This window comes from Eptatretus burgeri, chromosome 8, assembly GCF_056783735.1.
Source record: "Eptatretus burgeri isolate ZD-2024b chromosome 8, Ebu_testis_v1, whole genome shotgun sequence".
NCBI lineage: Eukaryota > Metazoa > Chordata > Myxini > Myxiniformes > Myxinidae > Eptatretus > Eptatretus burgeri.
Window position 1 is genome coordinate 87,181,144 of NC_140968.1, and position 17,667 is coordinate 87,198,810.

Consider the following 17,667-nt stretch of genomic DNA (forward strand, 5'->3'; position numbering starts at 1 on the left):
CTACAATCATTGCTTGCATTTTCTGCATATCATGAAACTAAATCCCTGCTTATAGTCACAAGCAGGATATGCTTATTGCCTGTGTTCAATACCAAGTGTTGATATTCATTTAACAATATAATGTATTTATAAACTGTAATTGATGCATTTTACATCACACAGGAAGTTAACCTGCCAAACAACCTGAATTTCTTTCTTTCTTTTTTTTTTTGGTGAATCTTTCTTTCTCTCGTGATGTGTATTTTACATCCTCACCGCTCACTCTTGCAATCAAAAATGTTGATGTGCTATATAGGTTCTAAGAAACAGCATGTGTCATGAAAAGCAATCAGGAGATAAATGCCCTGAATGAGAAACAAAAACGACAGGAGTTCAAGTGAGATTCAAATGGAATTGTGGCAATGAAAGGCAGATTTAAGAGAGTGAAGTGCACTTTATGCCTCAAACAATTGGAGCATTCCAAGTCCGAAAGAGGGCAAATAACAAGCAGAGAAGCAACTTCATTTGAGGAATCCTAATCCAAAATGTGCTCACTCACTTCAGCAAAATTAGGGAAAACAATGGAAAACAATTGCACAGATTTTAAGTATCGTTATTTAATGCAACTGATAATGAATATACAGGGTATGTGTGTTGATGTACTCGGAATTAAATGCCAGGTTCTCAAGTCAGGCTTTGGGGAAGATAAAATGAGAGCAATCATAACTTTCTTGCTTTGCTAAAAGGAACTCGGTCCAGGACTTCGACCATTTTGAAGGATCAGCAGAATGATCCTTTACCTCCGCCACCGAAGGTGGATGGAGGTAATGCTTTCACTCCTGTCTGTTTGTCTGTCTGTGTGTGCAGGATATCTCAAAAGTTAAGGATGGATTCAGATTAAATTTGGTGGACATGTTGGGTGTGTGACAAGGACGAACTCATTCGATTTTGGTGAAGATCTCAATCCAGATATGAGAATTTTAAAATCCAATACGATGTATACATCGTTTTTGGTCCTATCTCTCAATTATGAAGAATCACCGAAAAAATTCTGGTATCCGGATCTGGAACTTCACCAAAATGTCATCAATTCGTCTTTGACACGCACTCAACCTGTCCTCCATGTTTCGTCCAAATCTGTCCATAACTTTTTGAGATATCCTGCTCACAGACAGACAGACAAACAGACAGAGGTGAAAACATAACGTCCATCCACATCTGGTGGTGGAGGTAATAAATTAAAATGAGGTGCGGATGGATTGAGCATGTACCGCAAATAGGAAAAAAATCACCAAAAGAGTGATAAGCTGGAAGCCTAAAGGACGAAGGAGACTGAAAGAGGACCAGAGTGGACTAGAGGTCGAATGACGACATATAGGGAGCTAGCTGGTGGTGTACGGTGGAAAAGGAGCTGAGGGACCTCAAAACCATCTGGATGGCCACAGTCAAGGGGCCCAATAAAGTGATACGAGTTCCTAAAGAGGCTCCAGATGCAATGAGGCCTGCCATTATCAGAAACGAGAAAGTAAGCAAAAATTTACAATATGGAACAGAAAACGAGTCCCTCTTGTTTTGAAGAAGGGCTCACACCCCAAACATTGCTTTGCCTCTCCCTTATGGCGGTGACCGTAACTCTCTCAATATATGATTGAGATAATTTGTCATCTGAATATCAAATACAATGGAAAGATTATTAAATTGCAAGTTTCTCAGACCTATTCCAGGAGAGGTTATTTTTCGTCATCCTTTTCATGGGATCTTAGGTTTCCACAAATGGTACCAACTTGACTGGGATCCTTTTGGCAAACCGACATAGGACATGCCCTCAAACTCATTTAACTTTCTACAATAGGGAATATAGAGAAAGCTTTATCTCAATTTTGACCAAAATTAGACTTAGGCATGTCCTGGAAAAAATACTCCTCAATTATCATCAGGATGTACAAATGTGTGTGCATTGAGACTCACGTGCTAGTTCGTAGTCAGTGGCCGCAGAGTTGTTCACGGTACGGACATTGTATTTTGCTGTTGGGGAGAGAAGGGAGGGGGTGATTGTGTGTGTGAGAAAGATAAAGATAGGGAGAGAGAGAGAGAGGAGAGAGAGAGGAGAGAGAGAGGAGAGAGAGAGGAGAGAGAGGAGAGAGAGAGGAGAGAGAGAGGAGAGAGAGAGAGAGAGAGAGAGAGAGAGAGAGAGAGAGAGAGAGAGAGAGAGAGAGAGAGAGAGAGAGAGAGAGAGAGAGAGAGAGAGAGACAGAGACAGAGACAGAGACAGAGACAGAGAGAGAGAGAGAGAGAGAGAGAGAGAGAGAGAGAGAGAGAGAGAGAGAGAGAGAGAGAGAGAGAGAGAGAGAGAGAGAGAGAGAGAGAGAGAGACAGAGAGAGAGAGACAGAGAGAGAGAGACAGAGAGAGAGGAAAAGAGAGGAAGATATAATTTACCATTCATCACACAGCAGAAGAAGCTGGGGAGAGGTGTCAGATGTGAAGTTTGCACAGGTGTGAAACAAAGCACCTTCGATTAAAATTGACAAATTTCATCTGATACCTGCAAGAATGGTTGTGCCATCAACACTGACCGGTGTCAGGTGGACATTAAACCCAGCAAAGTGCTTGCTTCCTTGATGAAACATTAAATTCTCATTCGAAGCTCTTTTTTTTCAGCTCGCAAACCATAGGAGGTCCACAACCCATGAAGAATTTCACATTGACCTGGCAGGTGGCTGTAATGGCTTGCCAGTCTGCTCGCTCCAAAATATGCACGTGTTGGGTTCCAAATAAGTGGGTTTGCTTGTTGTTACACAATCAAAAGAGCTGTAGTCCTGCAGAGATGATTGCCACATAGTCTGTTATCTTGTTCAATTTGAACAACTTTGGAGGAAATGCTATTGCTGCTTTTGACTATATAGTTTGCCTATTTTTCAATGTCAGTCTCATTTTCTCTCCGAAATCAATTGCGTCTCTTGTTAAATTGGTCTCACCTTTCTGGCAGAGTACAAAAGAAAAGGTTGCTATTTCACAAAATGTGTGCATCCCCTCAGAATAGTTATTATCTTGCCAAAACGAACTTTTTGCAAGATATGTTAGTCAGCTTGTATGTTTTTATTTATTTATTTATTTATTTATTATTATTATTTTTTTTCTGTAATCACGTATAAAAAATTCTGCAGAGCACAGTTATCATTGGATATTTTTGTAACTTCGCATATCAGAGGCCTATAGAGGTCCCTTTCAGCGCATAAAATTTTGAAGGTCAAGGTCAAAGGTCAAGGTCACTTTGTCGCAAATCAGGGGAGTCGACGAAACCCTTATTTTTTTGAGTAATTTTGATCGGATCGTCTTCAAGCTTCATGGGAATATAGTTCATGGTCTGGCGCTCAGCTGATTAATTTTTGGTGGCGATTGGCCTTGACCTTCATGATTAGCGCCTTAGGTCAAACATATTTGACCCCAAGGTCAAATTTTCAAGTTTTAGGAACCATATCGTGTCGTACCTCAAATTGAACACCCTGATGAGTGGTTTCTAGATATGTCAAGCTTGAGACATTATGACGTCATTTGGTGACATTATGAGGCAAAAGCATATTTTTCATGGTTACTCTGCAGAACGATTCTCATCGGAATCTCTCGTAGGCAGATATTCCTCAAGGAGTCGCTCCTGTTGGATAGCAGCTCTGTTCACCTCAGTGTGACCTTAAAGAAGTCACACGTGGTCACCTTTTGGCAAGACACAGGTCACCCTGCGGGTGACATTGGTTTTTTATTTATTTTTACCCATGAAAGTGCTCCGTTGTGATATCTTCCAAAGTACAGTTTAATCCGCTTGCAATAATACGGTTAAAGCATTTGTCTTGTGGCGTCTTTTAATTTTCTACTCTTATTCTTTCTCTGCCTGGCGTTGGCTTCATGGTAAGGGTGGTGGGTTTGGGATCCTGGGGTCCTAAGTTCAAATCCTGCTTGGCTGTTAAAATTAATACCTGGTGGGGTTGACTCAGCCTGTCATCCTTCTGAGGTTGGCAAAATGAGTGCCAGCTTGCTGGGATGATTGAGCCATTTGAGTATCCTGTGTTGGCATGGTGATCTGTCCAGGATTGTGCCCAATAGCACGAGACTGCTTTGGCAGCACCGATGCTCTGCACAAAGACTAATGGATTGGATTGGATTCTTACTCTGGTCAATATGGTTTGATGTGAAGGATCATGTTTTTGTTAGTTCAAATGAGGCTCCTGTTGCAGCTGGCCTTCAGGTACCTTGAATGATTGGTGGAGTGAAACAACACACAGGTTGCCTGCAACTCTGCATTTTAAGCATCTTTGAACTTGATGAAGAAACTCATACTTTCACTTTCTGGGGTTGTTGATCAATCTGCAGATCTCTCCAAAGTCAATTCAATTTTGTTGAGGTTTATGCACGTTTACTTAATCTTTATGTCGAGTTGTCAATGTGATGCCAATGTAAACAGTGAGATCACCAACACTCAATATTTTAGTCGTGTGTGTAAAGCATCGTTCCAAAAAAGTAGAGCAATTGCCTTTATTAAATATCTGTATTGTGAATGTTGATTTTGTGTTGATGAAGTAGTCTGAAGGTTGAAACAGCATGTTCAGCTTATTTAAGACCTTGAAGTTTGGCCTTAGGGCCAGGAGGCATATATATATATATATATATATATATATATATATATATATATATATATATATATATATATATATATATATATATATATATATATATATATATATATATATATATATATATATTGGTTGGACAGACCACCTTTACATTGTACTTTGGTATTCAGGTGAAAGTGCATTCTTTCAGCCGCGTTATAAAGGGGGAGGGCACACGAAGAGATACCTTGCTCTGCTTGTGAAACAACAATATGTTAGTATGTAGCTGGGTTGAGATTCAAACCCAAGTGAAATAGCTCAGAGGTGAGTTTGCAAACCTCGAGGCCATCCTGCCAGGTATATCATCTTGACGAAAAGATATTTCTGATGAGAAACATGTATAAAAAATGTGTTTTTAAACTTCCTAACTTGCACACCTTCCCTTAGTTGTCGTTTTTATTTTTGATGTGAAGTCAAGGCTCATGGAGGAGCGAGAGCACAGAACGGATCAGGATGCAACAGAACAAAAGGAACAGCACAAAGAGAGGGTGGAAACATCAACAGAAGGGCTGAGGGACAAAATAGACAGAGACGGACAAACAAGAGATGCAGGTAAGAATGAGGGGTCGGGGAAGATGCAGCAGGGGGTGGATAAGATGGATACAGGAGCAAACTCTCAGGAAGAAAAAACAGGAAATTTCAGTTTAATGGGGGAAGAAAAGATCATGGTTTTGGACGGGGGATAATCTGAGATGGTGATGAATGGCTCAATTGAAGATTTGGTGGGAACAATGAGACAGAATAGAATGTGGAAGCTGCTTCCACAGGCAGGAAGAAAAAAAGGAACAAATGAGTCGAGGTGAGCAGTGATCGTAGATTTTGGGAGTTTCACTGGAAGGGGTTGATAGAGGTCCATGAGGAGAGAGCTTTGAGGTTTGTCAGGATTGAAAGACACATTCTAAGTGTTTGACTGCAGCCTGTGATTTTATCAAAGTCTGAAGAGAGGGAAGAGGCTGCTTCCCTCTCTAGCTGAAGGAACGGGGGTGCCATGGCAGAGGTTGAAGTCATCAGCGAATAGATAAAGGTCCAGAAAATGAGAGAGATCGTTGATGAAGATTAGCAATAAGATGGGGCCCTAGAACATTGCCTTGGGGCACTCCAGTCTTGAGAGGGAGAGACCAAAGGATTCCGTTGAGAGCCACACATTGGCTATGAGAGAAGAGTAAGTCAGTAAGCCATGTATGGAGTTGGCCTTGGATGCCTTCGGGACAGAGTTTGGAGGGCAAAGCTGGGTGCCAGATTGTAGCGAAAGCTCGAGATATGTCCAGAGAGATCGTCCTGATCTCAAGTCTGATATAAAGGGCCTCCATCCATTGTTCTGAGAGTTGAAGCAGCATGTCAAAAGCAGAGTGACCAGGTCTGAATCTGAATCGGTGATCTGAGATGAAGATGTAGAAGAAAAGTAAGGATTTTATATCAACTGCGATGATAGATTCCATGACCTTGCTGATGATTGGAAGTAAGATAATTGGCCTGTAGTTCAGGGGATCTGACTTTGCACCTGTTCATGTAATGCCGTGATGTTCGCTGTTTTCCAATCAGATGGAAGAGACCTGAAGGTAAATTATTGGGTGAAAAGTGTGGAGAGAGGATGAGTAGGAGTATTTTTAGAACATGTGAGCTGATGCTGGCTGGTCTATTTGCAGAATCAGAGTTGAGGGCTCCCAGAAACTTCTCCACCTTCTCAGGTGCAAAAGACACAGAGTCCAGGAACAGTTGGCTGTGACTTGGTGGGTTGGGGGGGGGGTGGTTACAGAGATTGAGTGGTTGGGGACATAATATTTGGAAGCAAACACAGAATTGAGGCATTCAGCCTTCTCACGAGTAAGGGAATGTGCCGTTTGAGGTCAGCTGTGGTGCCATTTGAGGTGAGGGAAGGGATACAGTGGGAAAATAATCCAGAGAAAGACGAGTCAAGGCACCACCAGGTTTTAGAGGAGGGAGACAAGATTGAAAGTTCATTCTTGAGATCGGACAGATGTTGTTTTCTGGCTCTCCTGATGGTGGACACACATACTTGTTGTGGGCTTTGTGGAATGATCAGAGGTTGCCTTCAGTTGGACGTCTTCCAGGATGAAGCCAGTTGTTTCAAGACAATTGCCTCACCACAGGATTCAGTGTACCATGGGTGGAAGGATCAGTTTGATAACTGAAGTTGTTTTGTATGCAGCCATTGGCTGCTGGTTACATCATTTCTGAAAGTGTGGCTGTGCTGCTGATGTAATGCCCCTGTTACAAGTAAATTGGTACTCATTTTGCCAACCTTGGAGGGATTAGATGACAGGCTGCATCAACCCAGCTGGTGTTATTTAAATAACACAACAGGGGCTCAAACTCAAAACCCTAAGATCTTAAGCTATCCAGAGCCACCTTATCCATTTAGCCAACACTAGGATTTGAAAACTGAAGATGAAATGGAATTAATCTGTGCGTAAGTGAGAGCAGGTTTCTGTGGAAGTATTCCCAGGCTGAGTTAATATCAGGGGTGGTAGATATAGGAGAACAGTCCTAAAGTGTGATGGCTGCTTGCAGTCCCTGGCAGTTTGCCTTAGTGAACTGCCAGACTCGATGGTGCTGAAGCTGTTCTCTGAGAATGGCTGGAGAAATGTTGACCTTCACAAGCAAATGTTCAGATTAACCAAATGGAGCTGAGGAAGAGCAGGAGATATAGACAAGAAAGTTGGTGAAAACCAAAGTCCAGAAGGGAAGATTTGCCATTGACAGAAATCTGGGTTGGAAAGTTTATATATTGAGTTAATCTCTTTGAGTCACAGAAGTCCTTTTGCTGATGTGCTGTGGCTGGTGAGAGAGCGACCAACACCTAGTCAATTGGCATTGTGACAATTTAAATTGCCACATATGAGGAAGAGAGAGATGGGATGAGTAGTTCAAAGTTGGTCCATGTTGTACGAGATGTAAATTGTCGTCATTGTTGGGAGAACGGTACAAGACAGACAAACACAAGGTTGGAATGGAGGGGAAATCACAGCCAGAGGTACTGCTGGACTTTGGGAGGTGTAAGAGCAGTACACAGAGTGAGAAATTGAGTTCTTCATGTACAGTGTGACTCCACCACCAGGATGGGGGTTCTGGTTCGTCAAAGTGGAGGAGACGATACTTATGGAGGGACACGAAGGAGCCAGGGAAATAATATTGGAGGAAGAATTCTGTTAAACAGATAATGTCAAATTTATTGGCAGCAGCCTGGATTGAGATATGTCAGGTTGGAGTCGAGGACTTGGAAGTATGAGGTCCACACAGTTAGGGACAGGGAAGGAGGAGCTGCTGGTGGAGTGCAGGAATGTGGAAAGGAGCAAAGAGAGGGGGGTGGGGGTGGGACCAAGATGGAGAAGGGTGGGGGAATTGAGAGGGGGTTGGATGAGGGGAAATTATGAAAGGGATAGACGAGAATGAAGTCGAGAGGGGGATGGTACTAACAAACAGTGGGACGTGAAGGGGAATTGATTGTAGTGTGCACACTGCCTCTGCAAAATTGACTTGTGAGGATTCTCAAACTGGACATACAGTACATAGACAGACTTCATGGGACGACTGGTAAGTATGTTTTCCTTTGACAGCATGGAGGAACATGGAGCTGTAGGTTCAACACAGTTTTGTTTAGCAATCTCTCATTCTCACTCTCTTTACTTCTCTCTTATTTCATCAGCCTTTCACTTTTATTTGTGAATGTTTATCATAATATATGTTCACAATCAGTGATTTTATGGCTTTAATTTTTTTTTCATTCTTCTGCAATCAAAGTCAAGAATTAGAAATTATTAAGAAGATTGGATTTTCATCGAAATACACAATTCTTTATTGTTTATTAAGACACCTCGATCATGTCAAACACCAAATACTTGCAGAGCAAAATGGTGATGAATATTAAAAACATGAGGAAGTGCATTTGCCAATCGATCGTGGAGGATATTTGACATGAAAAAGAGGAACTTGTTTTGCAGCTGCCAGTGAGACATCTAACAAACTGATTCCTTGAGCATAAAACTGGGCGGAGGAAAAAAACCTCAGGTTTTAGGTCCTAATGGTGACACGTGTGATGCTGTCAGTTGTTAAATCACATCTCTTGTGACAATTTGATCTATAAAGCACATTGAAAGAAGGAAGGTACATAATACAGACAGCACTAACCGAGGAGCTGAGCTTGGATCGGCGATGGTATTCTTGGGGTGACAGCGTGGTTGGGTGGTAGTGCGGGTTGTTGATGGCTCCCGAGTGACAGCTCACGGTAAAGCACATGATAACCAAGCAAAACTCCATTAACGTAGTCCTCGGCAGGTGGCTGCAGAGTCAATGAGGAAAGGTTCAGGGCTCGGCCATAAAATCCACAAGAGGCATTTCTTAATTACACTCGAGTGGTGACTTATGCAATTCCTCAATCTTGTGTAGTGTGCACATTAGCTTGGCAAGAATGCGGTTACTTCCTAATTTACAATCAAGGTTATAACATTCTTATAGGTATGATGTGCAGTTAACTTTAAAATCACTGCTGACGTTTTTTTAGCCATGAGTGTCAGGTGTTGTCATGTTCGATGCATCCCAGGTGAAAACAAAATGTAACCCTGGGCTGTTAACAGTCAGAGTGGTGTGAGGGCTGGGATTTCACCTCCCACTTCACAAGGACAGATGAGGTCGTACGTGGAACAATTGAAATGATGCTTGGAGGTTTTTCGGGAGCTGTGCACAGACAGCACACAAACGGTTTGTCACAACATCAATGCAATCCTCGAAAGCCAAAGTTGTAGGCAACACAATTCCTTTCTGTCCTTCAAATCCCTTCCTTTGATGCTATATGGCAGGACAGCTGTGGTGCATCAACGTGTTGCAGCGATTTAAAATAACGCATTATAGTGTTGTTTCAGAGGTCAAAATAACTTAACACAAGAAAAATAAAACTTCATAATTTATAATACATTCAAATTACATGTCCCCATGCCAAATAAATAAGTAACAAATCCATTGCCTCCGTTCAGCACATGGAGACAAAATTGAGAGGGAGCGATGCACAATAATTGATTAATTGATGAAATCAGCAATTAAAATAAATAAAAAATTGGCTGATTATAATTAATCAATTGTTGGCTGAAAGCATACCAAAACCACCACTGTTGTCATCTGAATCGGTAACTTTTTGAAAATTAAGTAATTCATCGAAAAATGAACATTTAATCGATAAATTGATTCATTAATAAATAAAAAACTGCCTTTATAGCCAAATCACTTGGTCACTGTCATATCCAAATATCAGCTTACTTGCTCAAAAGGTGCCTGGGATATTGCCGAGATGAGAAATAAAATAATTAAGGTATTAATAAATGGATAATAATAATCAAATAATTAATCAATTATTGGATTAATCAAAAAATAGAAAAGAACGTTTGTGCCAAAGCACATCTTCAGTTTTGTCCCCAACTTTCAGCTTCCTAGCTCAAAGGATGGCTGAGATATCACGCGGCCAAACAAGAAAGATAACAAATCACCAAGAAAACCAATGGAATCAAAACTAAGTGCAGTGATATCCCGATTTACGAACATTCGATTTACAAACTTTTAATCTCACGAACTAAATTATTTGAAACCAAAAATTCGATTTGTGACTTCAAATCGCGACATTACGAACTTTTGCTCAACTTCAGTCAACTAAGTTTTCAACGATAAATTCAAAACGTGACCTCATGATCTTTTGATGAAAAATTTTGATCGTGTAATCTGTACTAATAAATGTCAATGTGCATGAGTGTGTGTGTCTTCTCTGCAAGAGTGAAAATTGGGTGTTTGGGTTCACCAAAAGACCCCTTTTGAGATTAATTATTAAAGGCCTTATTTAAATATATCCTTCATCAGGCGATCCTTGGCCACCACGCTCTCTGGGGTCTTCAGGCGTATCCTAGGTAACCTTGCTGGGGTCTGAAGCCGCCATGTTTTTTGGCCTGCTCAACCATGCCTTGACTTGGAACAGGCCGCAGCGATTTCTTAACGATAGTTTTGTTTTTCCACTTTCCTCACTCATATTGTCGAATGCCTGTTCATGATAGCTACGGATCACTGGGTACATTGCAGTGCTTATAAACACCTGGAGATGTCAGCGTTCGTTGCTTTATTTCATTTCTGCACATACATTACCACGAGTATCTCCATAAATTAAGGATAATTACAAAATTAAAACTCCAGAATCGAATTTACAAGCAGTTCCAACTCTTAGAAAAGTGTTCCTTTATCCAATTTGGACATATGTGATATTCCGGGCGTCTCCGGGAGGTGTGTGTTTAATATGACAGTTCGGTGATTGCCAATTACGTGCCAAGGGAGCCGTGTCTTATGAACCGTTTTGTGGTAGTGCTTAAAACAGTGCTCTACAATATTTGCACTGTCACTGAATAATGTTTATAGATCAATTTTAACAAAGTTCAGGGCTACTCGCCTGTGTTGTCCATGTTTCGTTCTGTGGTGCAATAGGAGGTGGCTGCCTCATTGAAAATGTGAAATTTCATTTTCCACGACGTTTCCCGTTTTGGTTCTTCCATTATATGACCCGTCACTTCGGCACAGATAAATACAAATAAAAATTTAATGTTTTACTTCTAAAAGTTTCTTCAAACGATTCGTGCATTGTGTGGTGAAGCCACTTGGTGCGTTCTTCAACATTTAATTGTGATACCGTAGTTCTACACTGGATGTAGGAAGGCAAAATAACTTACATGATCACAATGAGAAAGAAAAACAATTCAGTTCTGAAATAAGGAATCGCCACATCACGGCAGTAAAACTGGGAGGTACGCATGCTCACTCTGTGTAGCCTGGATTTGAATCCCAACACAGCTCGAAACTGTCCTCCCAGTGTTTCACAGGGTGGATGATGCATCACTGTGTGTGTGTCGTCTCTCGGATGGATGATAAACTGGGAGTTACATCTGCTGGAATCCCTGACCCCTCTACCTTCCAACCCTACCCCCTCTCTACCACCCATATCCCTCTTACCCCTCTCTCTCCCTCTCCGACACATCTCCACTCCTGTTTCTCTCTCTCCCAACACTCTCCCTGGTCCCCCACCTTTCCCCCCTGGTGAGGGGACTGAAGCATGTACAAATCCGATTCGGAGTCGACGGATGGGGTGCAAATGTCACTGCATGTAAGAGCTGTTGGTTTTGAAAACTCCCGCCACTCTCAAAGTGTGTGTGTGTGTGTGTGTGTGTGTGTGTGTGTGTGTGTGTGTGTGTGTGTGTGTGTGTGTGTGTGTGTGTGTGTGTCATTGATTGGTATCTACATATGCTGGTTTCAGAATGTGGCATGGAACTCTCAAGGCAGGCTCAAAGCATACACCTTCTTTTCAGTAATTGGTCACGATTCACGGACCAAGTTGTGAAGTTTTCTATTCTCAAAGTTTTTGCCGAGGGCTCTCTTCAGTGTTGTCGCTGAACCCTGGACAGCTTCCAACTGTAGTTCGTTTGTAATAATATTCCCAGGGATGGTTTTTATCTTACCTGTAAAGTAGTTCTGGGGAGCTTATGGGACGGCACGTTGTCAATCCATCCGTCCGTCCGTCCATCCACAAATACTTTCAACTTCCTCTCACAAACTACACATACGATTTCAATGAAATTTGACCACAACGTTCATCCCCTGTGATGGCTTTAAAAAACGGTCTGAAGGGGTCTACCGAGGGAGTTTACGGGGGGGGAGAGGGGGGTTGCCCCCCCCCAAAGAGGTATTTGCTTTCTTCTCAGAAACGATACACACAATTCCGATGAAACTTCACTGCAACCTTCATCACCCATGAAGCACCAAAGTTTGTTCACGACATTAGAAAAATTGGGCTCTATGAGGGTTTAAGGGGGGTTGCCCCCCCAAATATGCATTTGCTTTCTTTTCAAAATATACACACAATTCCAATGCAACTTGACCACCATCTTCACCACCCATGATGTCATAAAGTTTGTTAATGACATTAAAAAACTAAGGGTCTAAGGGAGTCTATGGTGGTATTGCCCCCCAAAATATGTATTTGCTTTCTTTTCTGAAACCAAACACACAATTTCGAGAAACTTGACCACAACCATTATCACCTGTGATGTACCAAGGTTTGTTCATGGCATTAAAAATAAAATCCCGAGGTATTTGCTTTCTTCTCCATTATATATTCTGTGTGTCATCCATGACTACCAGTGATTGCCTGGTTATCTTATCCAGCCACTACCAGGTGAGCACCCAGGGGTATTGCTCCTATATTTAATATCTCTGTGAGGTTGTTTGTCATCATTCCCGTAAGTCCAACTATCACTGGTACAACTTTGGCATTCTTCAGCTTCCAGGATCTTCTCACTTCATTCTTGAGGTCTTGGTGGTTGGTCATTTTCTTGATTTCTGCATCATTTAGTCCAAAATCACTGGATTTAACACCTCACTTCGCAATGCCTTCTTCTCTTTTTTTGTACCTAAGTATGATATCTGGTCGCAACAGTTTGTTTTAAATGTTCATGCTCAGTGGGATCATTAGGTCATAATTATGTGAGCGGTTGGTACTTCCATGTTTTCAGTGATTGCTTTTGGTTCATGTTCCCACAAATTTTCTGGAACTGGGATATCAAAGTCTTTTCAGATGTGCCAGTGGATTACTTTACAATCTCTGTTGTGTCGTTGTGTGTACAGCTGTTCTGACATGAGTTGTTTTTTGTGTGTATGTGTTCGGTTAATAAGCATAACATATTTGCTAACCCCATCTCCACCCCTCACCTTTCTCTCTGTCTTTTTTCATTCTCTCTTTCTCTCTCTCTCTCTCTCTCTCTCTCTCTCTCTCTCTCTCTCTCTCTCTGTCTCTCTCTCTCTCTCTCTCTCTCTCTCTCTCTCTCTCTCTCTCTCTCTCACACTCTAACCCCCTCCTTGCACCCCTCCCTCCCGCAGTGTATAGCAACGTTTGGTGAGGCATAGCTCTCCCCACCTCCCCCTTCCTCGCTCTTGATCTTCCCCCCTTCTTAGCTTCCCCTCCCTCCTGCCTCCTCTCTCTCTCTCACCTTCCTCTCTCCTCTCTTCCTGTTGCTCCCTCACCTCCCTCCTCTCTCCTCCCCATCCCCCCCCCCCAAAAAAATTCCCGTTAGCAAAGTGATGGGTTGTATTTGCTAGTTCGAAATAAACACGCATCTCACTACAAAACACCACAGTGGAACTCGCTTACATCCGAGATGATGACGTCAGAGCATCGCTTCCCTCATTCTCTCCAAAGCAGCTACATCATTATGTTTGTGCTGAAGTGCAGTTTAAAGTGTATTGTATTTACTGAAACGTTGTTGTGTATTACAGTATGGGACTGTACTGTATTCATCCATCACTATGACTCATAAAAGGAAGATAAGTGCTCAAGGAAGTGGTACGAGAGGAAAGAAAGTAAGTTATAAATTATCAGAAGGTTTGATGCTGGGTTTACAATGTTGATTATGAAACACAACAACAAAGAATAGACAGTGGTATGTGCTCAATGTGTGACACCTTCCAGTGCAGTGAAAATTACCAAAACACGTAGCTCTGTAATGGAAAAATATGTCGTGTTTGCTGAGGTTTCGATTGAAAGCCAAACTCAAAAAATGTTCCAGTTAATACGATGGTCATTAAAGAAAAGGCCAAGAGCCTTTTCAAAGACTTAAAGTGCAGTGATTGTGGTAGTTCCACTCTGGAGACTTTTGGTGCGAGTGACAGGTGGTTTTCACGAATGAGGGTGAAAGTTCTACCATGGAGACTTTTGGTGCGAGTGACAGGTGGTTTTCACGAATGAGGGTGAAAGTTCTACCATGGAGACTTTTGGTACGAGTGACAGGTGGTTTTCACGAATGAGGGTGAAAGTTCTAACATGGAGACTTTTGGTACGAGTGACAGGTGGTTTTCACGAATGAGGGTGAAAGTTCTAACATGGAGACTTTTGGTGCGAGTGACAGGTGGTTTTCACGAATGAGGGTGAAAGTTCTACCATGGAGACTTTTGGTGCGAGTGACAGGTGGTTTTCACGAATGAGGGTGAAAGTTCTACCATGGAGACTTTTGGTGCGAGTGACAGGTGGTTTTCACGAATGAGGGTGAAAGTTCTACCATGGAGACTTTTGGTGCGAGTCGCAGGTGGTTTTCACACTTTTGAGGTGCCATAGCTTGCATAGTTTGAAAGTGACATTGGTGTTACATATTACTGTACATATTTTCATATTTTCTCTATTATTATTGAATTTTGGGGTGGAAATTATTTTTTGGGGAACACATCCCCCCACTATATCATTATATATCTGGGGAAAATCACTCCCGATTTACAAACTTTCGATTAAAGAACTACTTTTCAGGAACGCATGCTATTCGTAAATCGAGATATTATTGTACTCCCTTCTTTTGGCATCTGGTGATGACGTTATGCATCGCCTGGTTATGGAATTGGGAAGGAGCGGTGTACAATTAATCATAAATGGTGCAATTCATAACAATAGCCTTCACTGTAACATGAGTCTTTTCAACAGCTGCATCAGGTCTCCATCCCAAAAAAGTTTCTCTGCTCAAGAATAAATTATTGATAGTTGTAGAAGGTACCCTTCAGAAAGTCCCACTGACTGGGAAGATAATATAGAGCCCTTCAGTTCCTGTTGGTTTGGTCCTCGGTACAAACCGTGTCAAGAACGCACCGTTGAGATGAAAAACCTGCAGGCTTCCCAGGTAAGTCGCCTCATAGGGAAACGACATGCTTTGAGAAAGTTTTCAATGCCAAGATTTTAAATAAACTTTCAGAAAACTCTCGAAAGGCGCACAGATGTTTATCCCACCGAGGTTAAAATCCCCAAGGAAAAAAACTTTGAACATAAAACCCCATGCCATTGACAAACAAGGTAAGCAAGTTCAAAACTCGAGAACCGCCACTGTAGGTTATTCAAAAATGGCCCACTTTTTGAATTTTTGGCAACATGTACTTAAAAAGCTGTTTGGAGATGACGGTTTCAGATGATGGTCCATCAGATCTTGATGTGCAATTGTATTGATCAATCGGCAATTACTGCGCATTAGACGGCGAGTTTGCCCGAGAGGACTTTTGCAGCGTCATTCTTTAGACACGACATTAAATCAGTCAGAATTTAAAGGGATTATTTACCGATTAGCAGAGGTTTCGGTGATGAGTCCATGAAATGTATTTGTTAGCAAATGCACCTGCTCCAGGGAGTAAAACTATTCTCCAGTTCCCAATGATTGCTTTTTATTCGCTCACTCAGTTTTGTCTCATTTTCTTTCCTTTATAGGATGTCAAAGGCAATGAAATGATGGATCCAAAACAAGGGGAAGGGATGGGTGGATGGGTCAGAGTGGGTGAAGGGAGGTGGAGGACTCGGTGGAGGAATGAACTAGTGCTTAGCAGGGACAGATAGGTGTTGAGTTAGCTCTGCTGAATGTTGTTGAAAGTTACTCATAAATGGCTTGTGAGTTTGAAAAAGAACCACAGTTAGGTAAATTAATCATCTACCAGATTGCTGTTCATTAAAGGATTATTTGATTTATGTTGTCAAATGAATGAAATCACAAAATACCTCAACAGACCAAGTCACTTTGCCTAACTCCGGAGAGGAAGGGGGCAGCCATATAACATGGTCACGACTGTTTTGAGGGTTTGTTTGGGCTGAATATTAAGGAAGCGTGCTCACACGCAAATGTCATATTTTGACTGCTGCACTAATGAGATTTGACCAGAAGGTGCTGATGCATGAAAACGGTGGAATGCAACACAGCATCACGGTATCTGCAGGTTCGCTGTCCTATAATCAGACTCAAGGCTTCCTGTGGATTCCATATCACATCCAATTACTCCCATAAATCATTGTATATTTTGGGTCTTCAGTACGTGCCAACATTTAAGAATGTAATAGAATAACTTTGCTTGTCATATTATATGTATGAGTCGGTTACTTGGGTACTTTAACTTCAGGACAGACGGAGATCTAAACATTCTGTGGAAGCCTGTATTAACTGAAACATACATCCACAGATACTAATAAAATTATTCCTCTGCTGTTTTATTTCTGAATCACGAAGGCACGTCTTTCCTGGGTCATTCAGAAACACAACAGCTTTTCTGATTTGTGGAATCCTATTCTGATTAGACCCCTGGAACCTTGGAAAACCCAATAATTGACCTTTTAAAGTCAAGTTGAGGAGGTATAGTTGATAGCTTGTACTGCTCAGTGCATACCTGCCTGTAATGTCACCACAGCTGGTGACGCCTCACTCCAGTGGCTCTGGCCGACATCATTTTGAGCGGCCAGTCGGAAAATGTAGGCTGTGAATGGCTTGAGTCTGTGAGGGGCATCAAGCAAGTAGATGACAGGTAGTGGGAGAAAAGGGGGGTGGGGGGTTAACACACACATGTATATATATATATATATATATATATATATATATATATATATATATATATATATATATATATATATATATATATATATATGTACACACACACACATACACACACACACACACACACACACACACACACACACACACACACACACACACACACACACACACACACACACACACACACAACTTGTGAATGCTGCTGCAGCTGCAGAAGAACCCAGGTAAAGTTTTAAACAGCAAAGGCCTTTCCCAGCCAAGTCAAAGCAATTGCTTAAAAAAAATGGTACGTGCTGCTTCCCTGCTTTGCATTCACATTTAAAAAGTTAGGAGAACAGATAATCCCCAGAGGTTGGCAGGGAGTTGAGGACTTGAATAAGAAAGGGGGAGGGGAGGACAGCGAGTTGGGAGTGGGGTGTTAAGGCTTCGGAAGGGGGGGGGGGTTGAGGACGAGGTCAGGTCAGATATGGGAGCATGCGCCGGAGCAGCGAGTCGCTGCCTCCACTTTCCGCCAGTACTCCAGGGTCCTCCGTCTGGCCATCCCCCAGGCAGATGACTGGCCCATCCCCATCTCTTGAGATGCTGATCAACTTGCTGCAACCACAAGGCACGTGGTCGGCCCATTGGCCTGCTCCATTCACAA

At 42.0% G+C, this 17,667-nt stretch overlaps 1 protein-coding gene across 4 annotated transcripts in view; it reads right to left on the reverse strand.

Moving 5' to 3' along the window:
• LOC147022221 (protein sidekick-2-like) overlaps positions 1–17,667 on the reverse strand; it is a 676,300-nt gene that overhangs the window by 97,308 nt on the left and 561,325 nt on the right. For all 4 annotated transcript variants that reach the window (XM_085892916.1, XM_085892915.1, XM_085892914.1 and 1 more), the window contains 4 exons: positions 16,861–16,964; positions 9,269–9,339; positions 8,794–8,944; positions 1,948–2,004 (listed from right to left, as the gene is read on the reverse strand). In XM_085892916.1, coding sequence (XP_085749042.1) covers positions 1,948–2,004; positions 8,794–8,944; positions 9,269–9,339; positions 16,861–16,964 — 383 coding nt within the window. The remainder of the gene's footprint in view (positions 1–1,947; positions 2,005–8,793; positions 8,945–9,268; positions 9,340–16,860; positions 16,965–17,667) is intronic.